Source organism: Heterodontus francisci, chromosome 1 (genome assembly GCF_036365525.1).
Source record: "Heterodontus francisci isolate sHetFra1 chromosome 1, sHetFra1.hap1, whole genome shotgun sequence".
Classification (NCBI taxonomy): Eukaryota; Metazoa; Chordata; class Chondrichthyes; order Heterodontiformes; family Heterodontidae; genus Heterodontus; species Heterodontus francisci.
The window spans coordinates 179,995,243-180,009,720 of record NC_090371.1 but is presented as its reverse complement, the minus strand read 5'-3'; the positions used below and the strand labels follow the sequence as shown (position 1 = coordinate 180,009,720).

The window sequence follows — 14,478 nt, the reverse complement described above, 5'->3', positions numbered from 1 at the left end:
TCAAGCTTTTGGTCCTCTGGTCTAATATCTCCTTATATGGCTTGGTGTTAGATTCTGTTCCATAATGCTCCTGTAAAGTGCCTTAGGACATTAGATTATGTTCAAGATGCTATATAAAGCAAGTTATTATTGTTAATCAAATGCCTTTTGATGGTCCATGTATACAGCATCAACCACACTATCCTCATCAACTTTGTTACTTCGTCAAAGAACTTGACGGGGTTTAAGTCCCATAAGAATGGATGAAGGCAAAATCAACAACCTACTTCTAGAAAATTGCTAAAAACTGGTTTGAAGGTGGCATTGCAGAGGCAGTTTCCTTCTCAGCTGGGAAACAGCACAGTAAACATAAAGCTAGGAGCCTAAAGAGGGGAAGAAAACCAAAGGAATCAGGGTCTGTTGAGTATTTGGATATTGCAGTTTGAATGGAACTCATATAGTTTTCAGGAACTTCGATAAAAGAAAGGATCTAGTGGCAGTACTAGTCCCTATCCAATAGTGTTGGGTTCTTTCTGCATGACCTTGCTTTTCAGAAGAATCTGTTGGTCTAATATGTGCTTTACCATGTTTTTCTGACACAGCATGTGAAGAGTCATGTGCCACCTGCCGAAATGAGTTTGAATGCACTTCATGTAAGGAGCCGCTGCTGATGAAGTATGGTCAGTGTGTGACTTCCTGCGGGGAGGGGTTGTTCCAGGATCATTTGCAGTGTTCAGGTATGTGCTCAGGATGAATATTTGGACTATTTGGAATCCTTTGTAAAATCACCTCTTACCAAAATCCCATTCATCTTAATGACCTTAATGAAATTTACCTAAGCCAACCTTTAACATTCACTCCCTCCACCACCGATGCACAGTGGCAGCAGTGTGTACCATATACAAGATGTACGATAGCAACTCATCACGCCTCCTTTGACAGCACCTTCCAAACCTGCAAACCCTTCCACCTAGAAGGACAAGGACAGCCGACGCATGGGAACACCACCACTTACAAGTTCCCCTCCAAGTCACACATCATCCTGATTTGGAAATATATTGCCATTCCTTCACTGTCACTGGATCAAAATCCTGAAACACCCTCCCTAACAGCACTGTGGGTGTTCCCGCACTCAGGTGGACTACAGCGATTCAAGAAGGCAGCTCACTACCACCTTCTCAAGGGCAATTAGGGAGGGGAAACAAATGCTGGCCTTGCCTTGGCCTCCACATCCCATGAAAGAATGAAAAACATTTTTTGAAATAGCTCCTACTAATCATTTAGGAGTGAATTTAGGTAGCCATATAAATACCATGGCTACACGAGCAGGTCAGAGTCTAAGAATCCTGCAACGAGTGACTCACCTCCTGACTCCCCAAAGCCTGTCCACCATCTACAAGGCGCAAGTCAGGAAAGTGATGGAATACTCTCCACTTGCCTGGATGGGTGCAACTCCAACAACACTCAAGAAGCTCGACACCATCCAGGACAAAGCAGCCCGCTTGATTGGCACACCATCCACAAACATTCACTCACTCCACCACCAACACACAGTGGCAATAGTGTGTACCATCTACAAGATGCACTGCAGCAATGCACCAAGGCTCCTTAGACAGCACCTTCCAAACCCAAGACCTCTACCACCTAGAAGGACTAGGGCAGCAGATGCATGGGAACACCACCACCTGCAAGTTCCCCTCCAAGCCACACACCATCCTGACATAGAACTTTACCTACCCCAAATGGACTGCAGTGGTTCAAGAAGGCAGCTCACCACCACCTTCTCAATGGCAATTAGGGATGGGCAATAAATGCTGGCCTGGCCAGTGATGCCCACATTCCATGAGCAAATAAAAAAAAGAAAGATGGGTACCTGGAATTTCCATGGGCTTTGTCTGGTCTCTCACCATACACAAGAACACAAAAAATGTGAGCAGGAGCAGACCAAATGGCCCATCGAGCCTGTTCTGCCATTTAGTATGATCATGGCTTCAGCTTCAGCTCCACTTTCCCGCCCGCTCACCATATCTCTCGATTCCCTGAGAGACCAAAAATCTGTCTATCCCAGCTTTAAATGTATTCAGTGATGGCACAGCCACAACCCTCTGGGGAAGAGAATTCCGAAGATTCACAACACTTTGAGTGAAGTAATTTCTCCTCATCTCAGTCCTATATGATTGGCCCCTTACCTGAGACTGTGCCCCTGTGTTTTAGATTCCTCGACCAGCAGAAACAATGCCTACCCTATCCAGCTCCTTCAGAATCTTGTATGTTTCAATGAGATCGCCTCTCATTTTTTGAAACTCCAGAGAATATATGCCCAATTTACTCAGCCTGTCATCATAGGACAATCCCCTCATCCCAGGGACCAATCTGGTGATAATAAAAACAGAAAGTGCTGAAAATACTCAGCAGGTCTGGCAACATCTGTGTAGAGAGAAATAGAGTTAAAGCGTCATGTCAGTGGCTTTTCATCAGAACCAATCTAGTGAACATTCATTGTACGCCTCTAATGCAAGTATATCTTTTCTTAAATGTGGATACCAAAATTGTACGCAGTACTTCAGATGTGGTCTCACCAATACAGTGTACCGTTGTAGCAAGACTTCTTTATTCCTGTACTCCAATCCCATTTCAATAAAGGCCAACATGCCATTTGTCTTCCTAATTGCTTGCTGTGCCTGCAATCTAACTTTCTGCATTCCTTGTACAAGCACACCCATATGTCTTTGAATCATCAACACTTACAAGTTTCACACCTTTTAAAAAATATTCTGTTTTACTATTTTTACGACTAAAGTGAATAACTTCACACTTCCCTACATTCTACTCCATCTTCCATCCTGTAGCTCACTCACTTAACCTGTCTATATCACTTTGCAGTCTCTTTGTGTCCTCCCAACAGCTTGCCTTTCCACCTATCTTTGTATCATCAGCAAACTTAGATACATTACTCTCTGTCTCTTCATCTAAGTCATTAATATCGATTGTAAATAGCTGAGACCTCAGCACTGATTCTTGTGGCACACCACTATTCACTGCCTGCCAACTTGAAAATGCCCCGTTGATGGCCACTCTTTGCTTCCTGTCCATTAACCAATCCTCTACTCATGCTAATATATTATCCCCAACTCCATGAGCCCTTATCTTGCCAATTATCCTTTTGTGTGGCACCTTATCAAAACGCCTTTTGGAAATCCAGCTGTACTGCATCTGCTGGTTCCCCTTTATCTATCCTACTAGTTACTTCCTCAAAAAACTCTAATAAATTTGTGAAACAGGATTTCCCTTTAGTAAAACCATGTTAACTTATTCTAATCAGACAGTGCTTTTCTTAGTGCATTGTTAAGACTTCCTCAATAATAGATTCCAGCATTTTCCCAGAAAATGGTGAGACATTTGCCAACTTCCAATCTGATGGGACCGTTCCCAAATCTGAGGAATTTGGGGAAATCATAAGCTAACGCATCCATCGTATCTGCAGCTCTTTTAGAATCCTAGGGTGTAGGCCATCAGGTCCTGGAGATTTTTCAGATTTTAATCCCTTAAGCTTCTCCAATACTTTTTCTCTGCTGATATTAATTTCCTTAATTTCCTCTTTTTAGCCCCGAGGTCACCATTTATTTCTGGTATGAAATTTGTGTCTTCCACTGTGAAGACAGACACAAAATATTTATTCAATGCCTCTGCCATTTCCTCATTCCCCATGATAATTTCTCCTGTCTCTGCTTCTAAGGGACCAACGCTTACTTTAGCTACTCTCTTTTTATATGGGCTGAATTTTTCAGACCCCCCTGGATGTTGGGGGTTGTGGTGGGGGGGTGGTGGTGTGTCGGAAAATGCCTCCAGGAGAGACCTGCCACGGACCTCGACCCTGGCAGGGCCTGGCCCCATATTGCCTGTGACGGCGAGGCCTCGTGGCAGCCCCCGCCCCCTGTTGCTTGGCGACGGGAGCCCAATTAACATAGGTAAAATAATTTGCATCCCTAAATTAATGACTGTTACGCTGCCACCGTCTATCCCAGAGTGATATTGGTGCCAGTGACTGGCACTCCTGTTCCTTCGAATCCCCATCCAGGGATTCGAGGCAGAACACTATTGGGAAGGGGGAGCAGGTATGTTTTACAGTGCAGGAGGGGAAGTGTCGTCAGTGATTTCATTGGTGTAGGGGATGGTGGGAAGGGGTAAAGATTAAAGTTTATGAACTTTGGGGGCAGAAAGTCAGGTGGGCAGGGGAAATGTTTTGGGCGGGGGATGGTCAAGTAATTAATTTTATGGTTAATGTAGGGGTGGGAGAGGTGCTATTTAAATGGATCGAAATGTTTTTGTTGCATTTACCTTTAAAAATGTAAATTGAATGGAAGGGCTTGAAGCCCTTTAAAAATGGCATCAGTGCCTGCACGAGTGGGTGGGCGATCTGCCCAGGCCATTTAAATGAGCTTCCGCGCTAAATATTGTGGCGGCTCCGTGACGTGTGGCCCGCGCTGTCGGACCACCATTGTTAACGTTTGCCGCCGATTTCAGCGGTGGAAATGTAAAATTCTGCCTTAAATTAGTAAAGACTCTAACAATCTGTTTTATACTACTGGCTAGTTTATTCTCATTCTAACTTTTCCTTTTTTTAATCAACTTTTTGGTGGCCCTTTGCTGGTCTCCAAAACACTCCCAATCCTCAGACTTGCTACTCTTTTTTTGCAACATTGTAAGCCTCTTCTTTTAATCTAATACTATCCTTAACCTCTTGAGTGCACCACAAATGAATCTTTCTTCCTGAGTTTTTGTTTTTCAGTGGAATGTATTTTTGTTCAACTTTTTGAATTGTTTCTTTAAAGGATTCCCACTGTTCATTTACCACCATACCTTTTAGTCTATTTACTCAGTTTACCTGAGCCAGTTCTCCCCTCATACCTACATAATTGGCTTTGTTTAAGTTTAGGATTCTTGTTTGTGATTGGAGTATGTCACTTTCAAACTTAACATAGAATTCAATGGTTTTATGGTCACTATTTCCCAGTGGATCTTTTACGATGACATGACTAATCAACCTTGCTTCATAACACAATACTAGATCTAAGATAGCTTTATCTGTAGTCAGTCCACAATGTATTGTTCCAAGAAACTAACAAAGAACAAAGAACAGTACAGCACAGGAACAGGCCATTCAGCCCCTAAAGCCTGCGCCGATCTTGATGCCTGCCTAAACTAAAACATTCTGCACTTCCGGGGACCGTATCCCTCTATTCCCATCCTATTCATGTATTTGTCAAGATGCCTCTTAAATGTCGCTATCGTACCTGCTTCCACCACCTCCCCCGGCAGCAAGTTCCAGGCACTCAGCACCCTCTGTGTAAAGAACTTGCCTCACACATCCCCTCTAAACTTTGCCCCTCTCACCTTAAACCTATGTCCCCTAGTAACTGACTCTTCCACCCTGGGAAAAAGCTTCTGACTATCCACTCTGTCCATGCCACTCATAACTTTGTAAACCTCTATCATGTCACCCCTCCACCTCCGTCGTTCCAGTGAAAACAATCCGAGTTTATCCAACCTCTCCCACTAGCTAATGTCCTCCAGACCAGGCAACATCCTGGTAAACCTCTTCTGTACCCACTCCAAAGCCTCCACGTCCTTCTGGTAGTGTGGCGACCAGAATTGCACGCAATATTCTAAGTGTGGCCTAACTAAAGTTCTGTACAGTTGCAGCATGACTTGCCAATTTTTATACTCTATGCCCTGACCGATGAAGGCAAGCATGCCGTATGCCTTCTTGACTACCTTATCCACCTGCGTTGCCACTTTGTGACCTGTGGACCTGTACTCCCAGATCTCTCTGGCTGTCAATACTCCCAAGGGTTCTGCCATTTACTGTATACTTCCCACCTGCATTAGACCTTCCAAAATGCATTACCTCACATTTGTCCGGTTTAAACTCCATCTGCCATTTCTCCGCCCAAGTCTCCAACCGATCTATATCCTGCTGTATCCTCTGACAATGCTCATCACTATCTGCGACTCCACCAACTTTTGTGTCGTCCGCAAACTTACTAATCAGACCAGCTACATTTTCCTCCAAATCATTTATATATACTACAAACAGCAAAGGTCCCATCACAGATCCCTGCAGAACACCACTAGTCACATCCCTCCATTCAGAAAAGCACCCTTCCACTGCTACCCTCTGTCTTCTATGACTGAGCCAGTTCTGTATCCATCTTGCCAGCTCACCTCTGATCCCGTGTGACTTCACCTTTTGCACCAGTCTGCCATGAGGGACCTTGTCAAAGGCTTTACTAAAGTCCATATAGATAACATCCACTGCCCTTCCTTCATCAATCATCTTTGTCACTTCCTCAAAAAACTCAATCAAATTAGTGAGACACGACCTCCCTTTCACAAAACTATGCTGCCTCTCGCTAATAAGTTTGTTTGTTTCCAAATGGGAATAAATCCTGTCCCGAAGAATCCTCTCCAATAATTTCCCTACCACTGATGTAAGGCTCACCAGCCTATAATTTCCTGGATTATCCTTGCTACCCTTCTTAAACAAAGGAACAACATTGGCTATTCTCCATTCCTCTGGGACCTCACCTGTAGCCAATGAGGATGCAAAGATTTCTGGCAAGGCCCCAGCAATTTCTTCCCTTGCCTCCCTTAGTATTCTGGGGTCGATCCCATCAGGCCCTGGGGACTTATCTACCTTAATGCTTTGCAAGACACCCAACACCTCCTCCTTTTTGATAATGAGATGACTGAGACTATCTATACTCCCTTCCCTCGGCTCATCATCCACCAAGTCCTCTTTGGTGAATACTGATGCAAAGTACTCATTTAGTACCTCGCCCATTTCCTCTGGCTCCACACATAGATTCCCTTCTCTGTCCTTGAGCGGGCCAACCCTTTCCCTAGTTACCCTCTTGCTCTTTATACATGTATAAAAAGCCTTGGGAATTTCCTTAATCCTATTTGCCAATGACTTTTCATGACCCCTTTGACTGCCAATGACTGTCTCAAAAACATTCTACAAACCCATCTTCTAGGCCACTTTTGCCAATTTTATTGTCTCAGTCTATATGAAGATTAAAGTCCCCCACAATTATTACATTGCTTTTGTTATAAGCTCCAATAATTTCTTGTTTAATGCTCTGTCCAACGGTATAACTACTGTTTGAGGGCCTATGAACTACTCCCACTTGTTCACAAACAGATCAGCCATAATCTTATTGAATGGTGGAGCAGACTCGAGGGGCCAAATGGCCTACTTTTGCTCCTAAATCGTATGTTATGACCGACCGCTCCCGTCAAAGCCCCCAATCAAAATATACGATTCTGATTGTGGTGGGTGAAACGCACTGATAATTCAATCCCATTGCTCCACAGATTGCCTAACATAGCATTTAAAACTTCCTAAATTAAAGAAAGACCCAGCCAAATTGTACCATCTATTAACCCCTGAATGAGGCTAACCAAACCAGGTGTCTTTAAATCAACAAATTAATTCTTTAATTAGAAGAACTAAATTCTTAAACACTATGAAGTTATAAACAACATTTAAAATAGAAAAAATTAGAGTCCTTGAAAATGTACAGTCCAATGTTGCTTGAAGTCCTCACAGAATGTTGCTTTCCTTCTCCAGCGGATTTCAACAATTAACGACTTGCAAACACTTTCAACAGTATCAATCTGACTTTAGAGTTTTTGAGCGATAAAAGATTGTCACAGTCTAACTTCCCTTTCTTCAATTTAAATTACCAGAGCTTTCTGTTTTGGCTTGACTTTTTTAGAATTTTGAGAGATAATAATGAAACAGACTAAAATCCTGTTCCTTCAGTTTAAATGGTTGAGAGCTCTTTCTTCTGGTGCCACTACCAGCTGTATCTGTATGTCTCTGTGTTAGAACAAACTGTCTTCAACTAAAAGCCAGTTCAAAACTGAATTGTAACAAATGTATCGCATGAGACTCACTCCCAGTGGTTGTGTCTATGGTAATACGAATGCACCCATTGAATCGCGGTCTCCAAATGGCCATTTCTAAGGCAACGGAAATGCACCTTCCTGTAACTCCTGAGGCTTGCTGGTTCTTAAAGCAATACTGATCCCTTCCAAGCCTTAAAGGCAAACCACATATTCCCGAGGAAAAAGAACTATCGGACCATGACAGTATGTACCAGTGTTTTCTGATTCTTGCTATTCCTTATTTCTACCCAGACTGATTCTACTTCATGACCTTCTGAGACCAGATCCTTTCTCAAGAATGTCCTTATGTCATCTTTTACTATTAGGGCTACCCCTCCTCCTTTGCCATTCTGTCTGTCTTTCTGAATTATTGTATACCCTGGAATATTTATTTCCCCACCTTGATCACCTTGTAACCATGTCTGTAATGGCAATTAGATCTAAATCATTTACCTCTATTTATGCCACTAGTTCATCTATATTTATACAGATGCTTCACATATTCAGATAAAGAACGTTTAATTTTTTTTTACTTCTATTCCCTGCAATGACCTTATTCGCTGATGGACAATTTTTGTTAAATTCTCTATCCCTTCCTGTCCCATTCTGCTTGTCTTTACCCACAATGCTATACTGTTCCGATGCCTCGACCTTTCTCTTTGGATAACTAAATCTCTCCTTACCCGACCTCTAGCATTATCTGCTGGCACACTCATAACTTTGTATTTTTGTATGTTCACACTCTGATTATTATTACCCTTTTTGCTATCTTGCTCTTTTGCCTTCTCCTCTTTAAATTATCACATCTTCCCTCACTTGACCCCTCGTCCCCACTATTTAGTTTAAAGCCTCTCTACTACCCACTTATACAACTTGCCAGAACAATGGTCCCAGCACGGTTCAGGTGAACACCGTCCCAATGGTACAGCTCCCACTTTCTCCAGTAGTCATGCCAGTGCCCCTTGAACCGAAACTCATTTCTCCAACACCAATGTTTGAGCCATTTAACTCTCTGATCTTATTTACCTACACCACTTTGCTTGTGGCTTAGGTAATAGCCCAGGGATTATTATCTTTGAGGTTCTGCTTTTCAAGTTAGTACCTAACTCCTCATATGCCCTATGAAGAACCTCTTTCCCAGTCGTATCTATGTCATTGGTAGCTACATGGACCACGACAACTGGATCCTCCCCCTCCCACTCCAGGTTCCTCTCCAGCCCTGAGCAGATGTCCAGAACCCTGGCAGTGGGCAGGCAACACAGCCTTCTGGATTCTGGCTATCAGCTGCAGGGAACAGTGTCTGACTCCCTGACTATAGTGTCTCCTACTACCACTACAGTCCTATTTACTCCCCCTGCTTGAATGGCTTCCTGTACCACAGTGCCATGGTCAGTTTGCTCATCCAACCTGCAGCCCTCACTCTCATCCATGCAAGCTGAAAGATCCTCAAACCTGTTGGACAATTGCAAGGGCTGAGGCTCCTCCACTTCTGCCCTCTTGATCCTCTTACCTATCTCACTCGTAGTCACACCCTCCTGCCCCTGACCACTGACCAAATCAGAAGACCCTATCCTAAGCGATGTGACTGCCTTCTGGAACAAAGTGTCCAGGTAACTATCTCCCACCCTGATGCATCGCAGTGTCTGTAGCTCGGCCCCCAGCTCATTGACTCTGAGCCGAAGTTCCTCGAGCCGCAGACACTTACTGCAAACATTTTTGTAATGGATCACACTGGCATCCACCAGCTCCCACATACTGCAGTCACAACACATCGCCTGCCCTGCCATCTTTATTATTACCTTTGTTACCTCAGCAGAAGAAAAGTGGATCCCCTGGAAAAACAGATTGTGAATATTGGTAACAAGTCCAAATTTTGCTTGCCACACTTTACTTCCACACACAGTAAAAGGTAGGTCGGTAAAAGGGAGAGTGAATACCAGATTTCCACTGCTACATGGTCTAGCTGGTGCCAATGAGGATTCAGTTATTTCTCTTCCTTCAGTTTATTTTTTATTTTGATTATTTTCATATTTGTTTGTACTTTCACATCTGTTTCGACTATAATATTTCAGTCCTTTTATGTCCTATTTAGTAAAACCTGTTCTTTTGTAGGCACAGATCTGCTCTAAATGCTTGAGTTTTTGCTGACTGCTATGTCAGGACATCAGGAGAATCCCATGAAGGTTCTGTCCCAGGAAATCCTGTTGTGTACTCATGCTAAAATTATCCACAGGAGGAATTTTATCCCCATGATTTTTAATTTTTAAAATATGATTTAAACTTTTAACACATGTACAATGAGTTTACATAATGTTCGAAAGTACACAGCCCTTCTGGTGTGTTCCTGCCATAACAGGCGAGATTGCATTGTGAAAGCTGCAAGTTCGGTCAGGGTTTAAATACACTGAGGCTCAGCCTTGTTTCGGGGTTCCCATGGACCATCTACCTGTTCAAGATCAATGCCATAGGAGGGGATGAGGTTAGGGGCAGGGACTCCCAGTGCTGAGAGTTCCCACGTCTTCAGTTTCTCAGAGGCCAGAGCCAATCCTGGAGCCAGCCCTCATCCGCATCTGAAAAACACAACAAAAAGATACATTTTTAAATATTAAAATTACCTTTCTGCTTCTGAGAGGTTCCCCAACTGCTATGTGAAATGACTTACAGAAACTGCTATTCTGTAACACCAGTCATCCCTGAGTTCTAACTGTGGTGCGAATGGATCTACCACACATTTGCTTTGTCCCTGTCTTACACAGCGAACAGCTGGGTGTTTTAGCCTACCCTATTGTAGCCCTTTCCCCACTAGTGACTACCCTGATTCATCTGTAAATATGTCGTACTCTGATATGCATTACCATACAATATTGCTGTTACCATCTTAGTTTTTGTTTCTATACATGCTTATGTACTCCCTTGTTTTTTTCCTTATGTGATAAAATTACCTCCAACTCCAAATTTTCTCTTTGTTCTAGGAAATCAGATGAATAATTTAAACCCGGATGGCAGCAGCTGCAGACACACCGGCTGGAATTTTACGCCGCCCCAGCGGGTTGGATGGTGGCATGGGGGCGGCGTAAAATTGAGTGGCAGGCTCCAGGAGGCCTAACCGCCCCGGTTCCGCCTCTGACCAAGTTTACGGAGGTCCGGCGGGGGGGGCGGGGCGGGTGAGAAGTGGCCCGCCTGCCCAAGGCCAATCAAGACCCTTAAGTGGCCACTTCAGGGCCTCGCCTGCCTCCACGAGTATTTTACCCGTGGCAAGCGGGTGTGCCGGGGACGTGAAAGGCCCCCCAGCTATAGCTGTCGGCTTTTCTGCACCCAGGGGGGGGGCGCCTGGCAATCACACACAGGGTGCCCGATTGAGGGCCACCCCCGCCTCGCAACCCAACCCTGGGATCCAAGGCACCCCCCTCCCCCCAGACGACCACCCTAGCCTCACCAGGGCACAACCAATTCCCTTGGTGAGGCTAGCCAAACTTACCTTCTGTCCCGGTTCCATTGCGTCCTCCTCGGTCGGCTGGACTGCAGTCTCAGCAGTGGCCACCACTCACGGTGGCGCTGCTGAGACTAAGAGCTGCCGGCCCGCTGATTGGCCGGCAGCTCACTGAGGCGGGACCTCCTCCCTCAAGTGGGTGGAAGTCCCGCCTCGGGCCAATTGAAGCCTGGGGATCCGTAAAATACATGACAGATCCCCAGGCTGGGCGGGAGCGGGATCGGCACCGACATTTACGTCGGAGTCTGGCTCCCGTCCGTCCAGCGTAAAATTCCGGCCACCGTCTCCATCAAAAAGTTCAGAGAGGCTCCCGTCGTTCAAGGCCTCCACACTTCCCAATATGACCTTACTAAATAAACGTGGGTTACCCTTTGATTGGCAATCATCCTTGGTTTGTTTGGCAGCTTCTCAAACCAAGTGTTTTCATTTGTCGTTCATTAAGGAAAAACTCAATTCCCAAATTAAAGGATACCTCTAGAAAATTAATATAAATCATGAACGAGGTGATCACAACAGCTAAATGTGATGCCATAACAGATTTTTCTTCAGAGGAGGAGGCTGTTAATTCTTGCAAGCCATGAAAGATGGAGAATTGAATCTGAATGTTATAAAACTACCATTTCATGGGCAGTCTCTACATAACTTATGTGTGATGAATAATTTTAGATTGAACTGTTCAACAAAGTCAAAATGCAGTCGGAAGCTAAAAAAAGGTCATGTCTCATTAAGCGTGTATAAGCTGCTTAATGTGATTCCACTTGGCTGACTATTGTGCAAAACATTTTCACAACAATGTCAGAAATTTGTGGCTGGCTTTCCTGGAGTTAATTTTTACCACAATACTTCAAACAAATGCTAATCTAATTTTTCATGTGACTGCAATTATGAGATAGAGCTCAAACATATTTTCTTGTGCAAAAGTATGACTTTCTTTTGCTTTAAAGAGTTAACAGTGGCACAGCCACTGACGAATGAAAGTCGGCATACAGCCTGCCCCACCACATTCATACCCCCCACACTTGTATGCATGCATGTCATGACTCAAGCGTTGTCATTCTTGACATTAAATTCAACAAGATTCAAATAAGATTTTCAATCTCTTTAGGGCTGGACCCCCATAAAGAAAAACTTTTAGCCTCTCACATCCCTCTAGCTAAAGATGATAGTGATAAGTCTTTCCCTTTGTGGCTCTTTCTCTTCTGTTGCTCTTCTCCACTTTTGTTATTAACTGCTCACTTTTGTCCCTCTTTAACTTTACTTATTTTCCTGCTTTCTCTTCTTGTTTTCTTTTTTTCTTTTCAACAGTTTTCCTTTGACTACTTTCTGCAGTATTCGAGATACAAGTTGGGATATAAGTATATGATGGAGCTCGATGGGTCTCCAGATCAGCCAGGGAGTGAGACTACGAAAAGAGGATTGGGAAGCTTGAAATAGCGAAGCTGACTCCAGTTACATATGGAGAATTTTCCTGGTCTCCTGGCCAATAATCCTCCCTTTAAAAAAAATTCACCAAAAATAAATTAATTCATCATTAATCTCACTATTGTTTGAGGGACTTCGTTGTGTGCTAAATGGTTGCCATGCTTGCTTATGCAGCAGCAGTGATTGCACTTCAAAGTCATTTATAGTAGATGAAGGAATTTGGGATATTTCTGAGAAAAGAAAATGTAGAAATACAAGTTCATTTTTTTCACTTTCCCCGCTTAGCTTAAATGTGCAGTTTTGTGGAGCCTGATGTTTTCGGTACTCTTTGATAGTACAATTTTGGATGGAGTATATACTAATATTTCCATTTCTATAATGCTCATGCATTTTGAAGAAAATACCTCTTGTTGGACACAAGAAGAAATACCATCAAATACTGAATCAATTAATATTTTCATTTGACTCCACAATGGCTACCTTGCATTTTCAAATTCTAAACAGACACAGCATTTTTGCTCCACTTATAAAATGTCATGAGTTCCTTAAGTCATATGAACACACTTAAAGTAGAAATATATTCCACTTTCTCGACCATTAATCCCTCATGTAATGATGTTAGATAAAAGTAAGGAAGAACCTGCAGTTAAGTCGTGCATTTCACGTGCACAGGACACCAGAAAGCATTTCATGGGCGATAAGTTAAGTTTGAAGTATAGTCACTTTGTTTTGTGGGCATACACAGTGGGCTGGATTTTGTTCCTAGCCCGACGTTGGGTTGTGTGGCAGGGGTCTGGAGAATCGGAGCGGCAGCGGCCACCACGGAACCCAATGTTGGGATTACTGGGCCCCATCTTCCCGGCAGCGGGGAAGCTCTGTGGCAGCCCCTCCATCAGTCTGTGATGGGAGCTTGGTTTAAATATTTAAAATACCTATCTGCATACATTACCATGTCACCCTCTGGGGTCTTCCCGTCCATTCCCGATCTTCATCACGACGTGTGGCATTCACGCACCTTTGCTTTCCTGTCTAGGAGAAGCTGGCACCATCGAGGAGGGGAAGGGGTCACTGTTGCATTCTGAGTATAGATGGGGTGGGGGGGGGGGGGTTGTAGGGGAGGGATCAACTCTGTATCATGTGTAAGTATAAGGGGGCAAGGGGTCAACTCTGCAATATTTAGTGTATGGGGGGGAGGGTCAACTCTGCATTCTGTTGAACTGCTTGAGGGCTGGCAGCCTTTTTAAAATGGCACCAGCCCCTGCTCCGTCATCAGGTGGCACCTTGAACAGCGTTGCCAATGCCGCCCCCGCCACATGATTGGGGGAGCTGGCCACCATCAATATGTTAAGTGGCCGCCTGCTGCTTAATCGCGACAGAGCTGCTCCCGTGCGGGGCGGCTGCCATTTTCTGCACCTGCCGCTGCTCCTGGCAGAGGGGCAACAAAGTCCAGCCCAGTAACTAGTTGGCGCACAAGTCCCTCAAATAGCACTGAGATAAATAACCAGTTATTCTGTTTGATTAATGGAAGAACTTTGCCCAGGACATTGGGAGAAGTCTACTTTTATTTAAGTAGAGTCATAGAATTTTCTACACCCACCTGAACAGGCAGACAAGGCCTCGATGTAACATCTCAT

The 14,478-nt window shown here is 44.1% G+C and overlaps 1 protein-coding gene across 3 annotated transcripts in view; it reads left to right on the top strand.

Annotated features, from left to right (window-relative positions):
• The window catches only part of fras1 (Fraser extracellular matrix complex subunit 1), a 617,312-nt gene that overhangs the window by 298,465 nt on the left and 304,369 nt on the right, over positions 1–14,478 (top strand). For all 3 annotated transcript variants that reach the window (XM_068039139.1, XM_068039130.1, XM_068039149.1), the window contains exon 14: positions 582–716. In XM_068039139.1, the coding sequence (XP_067895240.1) occupies positions 582–716 (135 nt within the window). The remainder of the gene's footprint in view (positions 1–581; positions 717–14,478) is intronic.